Source organism: Quercus robur, chromosome 3 (genome assembly GCF_932294415.1).
Source record: "Quercus robur chromosome 3, dhQueRobu3.1, whole genome shotgun sequence".
NCBI lineage: Eukaryota > Viridiplantae > Streptophyta > Magnoliopsida > Fagales > Fagaceae > Quercus > Quercus robur.
This window is the reverse complement of record NC_065536.1, coordinates 8,030,262-8,035,483: the sequence shown is the minus strand read 5'-3', so window position 1 is coordinate 8,035,483 and position 5,222 is coordinate 8,030,262. Positions and strand designations below refer to the sequence as shown.

Below are 5,222 nucleotides of genomic sequence, written 5' to 3'. Positions count from 1 at the left end.
TTCCATCCATTTTCTGGACCATTGTCATTCCCATCAACAAAACTTCATATTCCGCTTCGTTGTTTGTAGCCGAGAATCCCAACCTCAAGGACTTTTCAATGGTGATCTTTTCAGGGGATACCAGAACTAGTCCCACTCCTGCTCCCCACTGGTTTGCTACTCCATCCACATATACTTTCCAGGGTGGAGGGGTATTGGGCGGAGATTAAGCTAACTGATTTTTCATCCATGCCATGCTACTTCGCATCTATTTCTTCAGGAAATTCAACAAACTCGGCTAGAACTTGGCCTTTTATAGAGGTACGAGGCATGTACTTGATGTCAAAAGCTCCTAGAATTGTGTCCCATTTAGCAATCTTCCCGGTATAATCTGTGCTCCGAAGTATTGATTTGAGATGTAATTGAGTTAGAACAACCACGGTGTGCGCCTGAAAATAATGGGGGAGTTTCCGTGTAGCATGCACTACTGCCAAAATGGCCTTCTCCAGTGATAAATACCGAACCTCGGTTTCGTGAAGCGACTTACTTACGTAATAGACTGGTATTTGGATACCACCGTCTACTCGTATCAAAACAAAACTTACCGCATGAGAGGCTACTGCCAGGTAAGCAAACAGAACCTCGTCCACCTCGGGACTAGACATGATGGGTGGCCGAGATAGGTACTCTTTAAGCTGTTGAAAGGCTAGAGCACACTCCTCAGTCCATTCAAATCCTTTCCACTTATGCAGTAAAAGGAAAAAGGGTCTGCACCTATCTACTGACCTGGATATAAATCGATTCAAAGTAGTAGTCATCCCGGTCAGTTTCTGGACTTCCTTGGGATTCCAAGGTGCTCGTAAGCCATTAATGGCCTTAATCTGATCTGGATTTACTTCAATTCCCTTGTGAGTCACCATGTAACCCAAAAACTTTCCCGAACCTACACCAAATGAACACTTGGATGCATTTAGGCGCAACTTATGCTTCCTCAGAATTTCAAAGACGTTTGTGAGGTCTTCCACGTGCCCTGACGCTACCTTGCTCTTTACAACCATATCATCGATATAGACTTTGATGCTTTTTCCTAGCTGTGGTTCGAATATTTTAGTCATCATCTGCTGATAAGTAGACCCTGCATTTTTCAAACCAAAGGGTATCACTTTGTAGTGATAGTTTCTAATGGGCGTGACAAAAGCTGTCTTTTCCTGATCGTTCAACGCTAATGGTATTTGGTGATATCCTTGAAAGGCGTCCAAAAAGCTCATCTGAGGATGACCTACCATCGCATCCACCAACTGATCTATCCGAGGCATAGGGAAAGGATCCTTGGGACAGACCTTATTGAGATCCGTGAAATCCACACACACATGCAATTTCCCAATTTCTTTTTCACCTCCACTGTGTTAGCTAACCATTGAGGATAGAAAACTTCCATGATAGCTCCTGCTTGTTTGAGCTTGGTTACTTCATTTCTGGCAGCCTTGGCGTGCTCTTTTGACGGACGCCGAGGTGGCTGTATTTTCGGGGTAATAGAAGGGTTAACATTCAAATGATTACAAATGAAACTTGGATTTACACCCGGGGCTTCATACGCGCTCCATGCGAATACATCAACATTTTTCCTAAGGAATTCAACCAATTGATCCCTTTCCTGCATAGGCAGTTGAGCTCCAACCTGAAAGAACTTCTCCGGATCGTTGCCAACAACTACCTTCTCTAGATTTTCACATTTCGCTTCGTCGGCTGGTCCATTGATGGGCAACGCCGGAGTTTCTAATTGCTATAAGCCGTTATCAGCAGTGGTCGAGATTTCAGCCTCAGGTCGATGTTGGATGGCCGCTACCAGGCATTTTCTAGCTGTAGACTGATTTCCTACTATCTCCAAAACCTGGCCTCCGAATGGGTACTTCATCTTCTGGTGAAGAGTAGAGGAGACGGTCCCCAGGGTATGAAGCCAAGGTCTGCCTATAATGGCCGTGTAGGGAGAGAAAGCATCTACAACAATGAAGTCCACCTCTACCACATCTGGGTTGGTTTGCACAAGTAATTTGATTTGATCTTTCGGAATGACCATTTTACCTTCAAAACTCACCAAAGGAGAATTGTAGGCTGTTAAGTTTTCAGGTTTTAGATTTAGCCCCTTATATAGGTCGAGATACATTATCTCAGCTCCGCTGCCTTGGTCATTCATCACTCTTTTCACATCGTACCCACCAATCCTGAGTGTGACCACTAAAGCATCATCATGTGGCTGTATGGTTCCAAGTTTGTCCTCATCTGAAAAACCTAACACCAATGCGGTGCCCATCTTGATTCTCTTCGGCATTAAACTAGACTCCTCGGCTGGGTAACGAGATACCAACAATACCCTGGAGGGACAAGATCCGGTTCTCCCTGGGGCAACAAATATGACATTTATTGTGCCTAAAGGAAGTCTTAAAGAAGCATCTCCCTGAAATTCTGAACCCGTTTGGTTTCCCCATCCACTAGAATGATGTAGGAGTTGCTTTAATTTCCCTTTTTGGACCAACTGGTCTAAATGGTCCCACAAGTTTCTACAATCTTTGGTGGTATGCCCATGGTCTTGATGATATTGGCAATAAAGGCTTTGGTTGCATTTCATAGGATCTCCTACCATCTTGTTTGGCCATTTAAAGAACGGCTTATTCTTAATCTTCTCCAGCACCTGCTGCACTGGCTCTCGAAACACAGCATTAACCACCTGGATTTTGGCAGATCCTGGCTGCCCAACAAAGTCTTTCCGAGGTCGGTTATTATTGTACCGATTCGACTTGAAATCCCTCCTCTCCTGAGGGATCACTTTAGCCTTTCCTCTCTCCTGCAGTTGGTCTTCTTCTACCCTTCTGTACTTGTCAATCCGATCCATCAGTTGACGTACACTAGTAACAGGTTTACCAATTAGAGATTTCCTCAAATCATGCTCGGTTGGAAGACCAGCCTTAAAAGTGCTAATGACCACATCATCGTACTCTCCTTCTATTTCGTTAAACATCTCCCAGTATCTATCTAAGTAAGCCTTCAGAGTCTCACCCTTCAGCATGGACATAGATAATAAGAATCCCAAAAGCTGAGGAACCCTGCTACAAGTAATAAAGCGAGCACCAAAGGCCCAGGTGAGTTTTTTAAAGGAGTCAATAGAGTTTGCTTTTAAACCGTTGAACCACCTCATTGCCACTAGGCCCAAGTTAGATGGAAAGACCTTACACATCAAAGCCTCATCTTTGGAGTGAACGACCATCCTTTGATTGAAATGGCTGACATGTTCTACTGGATTTGTTCGACCATTATAAATGGTGAACGTGAGTTGATGGAATCGCCGAGGAAGACTTGCACCTTCTATGTTTCGTGTGAAGGGTGATTTAGAAACTTGTCTCAGCGCCTTGTTCATGGCATCGTTCCCCAAGCCTTTGCGAGGCGGGCTCTTATATCTACGTCTATGGTGGTACTCCTCGTCATAGGATAAAGTCTCGTTGGGCGGAATTCTGGATCTCCGTCTGTAACTAGCACCATCTGTCTCCTTAGAGGACGGCTCGGAGCTGGGCAACGAATGTCTTCGCTGAGCGTGACGCAATTCCCTCTTCAATTCATCGATTTCACGTTGCATGTCTCTATTATCCTTTGCATGGGAAACATGGCTCTTCCCTCGAGATTGATTTTTACTGGTATGAGTTGTGTACACACTTCCCTCACGACCTCCTCTCCGTTCGAGGCTCCTATGTAGATTGCCATGTTGGGATCCTCTTGATTCTGCCTGGTATAAATTAGCATCTACCTAGTGTGGACCTGTCGCTGCTTGTTGTGGACCTGCTTCTTCCATCTTAGACGACGCATCCAAATCTCTTTCAAAATAGATCAAGCTCTTCCCACAGATTGGGCCAATTGTAAGGACTGTATTTGGATTAGACTCAATATGGGATTGGGTTTAAGCCCAACAAGCCCAAACAATGAATTTATAAAGCGTGAGTGAAAGAACTAGTTCTACTCTAAAAGATGGACCATAAAAGTTGTTGAATTAAGATTGTTAAGCGCAATTAAAGTAAGAAAATCTGTCATCGACACAGCTTGAGAAACTTAACTTATAATATCTTGATGATGAACACAGTTACAAGAATCCACAATGTTATTGCCTAGATTTTATGATTTTCCTTTGATCTCCCTTTTAGGTCACCTTCCCGTGCTATATATTACAATCTTGGTGTTATCCCTACCATATACGTGTAGGTTGGATTCTAGGAGTTCCTTCTTATCTCATCCAACACCTCCCAGAACCATCAAATAGTAGCTGTAAGACTGCTTGGTCACTATTCAGGTATCACCTCCACATTAATGTGGCTAGAGAGTTAGTTGGGAGGCATTTAATGTGAATGTAGCAACTTTTGAAGATATTTGTTGCCTCCCTTTACTTACCCCTTGTCCAACGTCCAACTCCTAGTTGTGATGTAACTTTGAAGAAGGTCTAGGGTGATATGACACTCTTACTGACCTCGGATCCTTGTTCCCAAGATGACTTTTCTCCTCAGACGTGTGTTGGACTTATCTCGTACTATCTTTATTTTTCTCTTTATACCATTCCCATTATAATCTCATTTGGTCATTCTTGGATTAGTTAATGTCCTCGGATTGGGCTATAGGCTTAATTCGTATAACCTTAATAATACTTCCTGACTAACTGGCCCCCACAGAAATAATATGGAATGAATTTATATCATATTATTTTTACTAAAAAGACTATGTTGGTGACAATAACTAAATAACAAATATTGGAGCAAAGGTTTTATACTTTCACATGGAATATATATGTTTGTATGTGTTTGTTAAGTTGAATCACAATTTATGTGAATTTATTTTAAAATTAAAAATAATTTATTGAAATTGTGAATTGAAAAATTAAAATTTTACGGTAAAATTAAAACTGTTTAAAATTTATGGTTTTATTTGGAAATATCACAAGTTATTGGAGAATTATATATATAATTTACCAATTTTTTTAATGAAGTATAGGGCATGTTTGGTGCATTGAATAAGGATTACAATAGAAATTGTAATTTTTATTATTGAGAATAAAATGTATTGTGATGGAACAACTAAACAAATTCATAAGTTTAGACGTGAATTGTAACATTAAAATAAAATTTAAGATTTATTTTAGGAAATATCTTACTCATTCAATTATATTTCCTTAAAAATAATATTTTTTAAATTTGAGAGAGAGATGGGTT

The 5,222-nt window shown here is 41.2% G+C and overlaps 1 protein-coding gene across 1 annotated transcript; it reads right to left on the bottom strand.

Annotated features, from left to right (window-relative positions):
- Window positions 1-1,762: 1,762 nt before the first annotated feature.
- On the bottom strand, window positions 1,763-3,607 carry LOC126719187 (uncharacterized). Its single transcript, XM_050421766.1, has one exon. It carries the CDS (start codon window positions 3,605-3,607, stop codon window positions 1,763-1,765), a length of 1,845 nt encoding a protein of 614 aa, XP_050277723.1.
- Window positions 3,608-5,222: the final 1,615 nt, after the last annotated feature.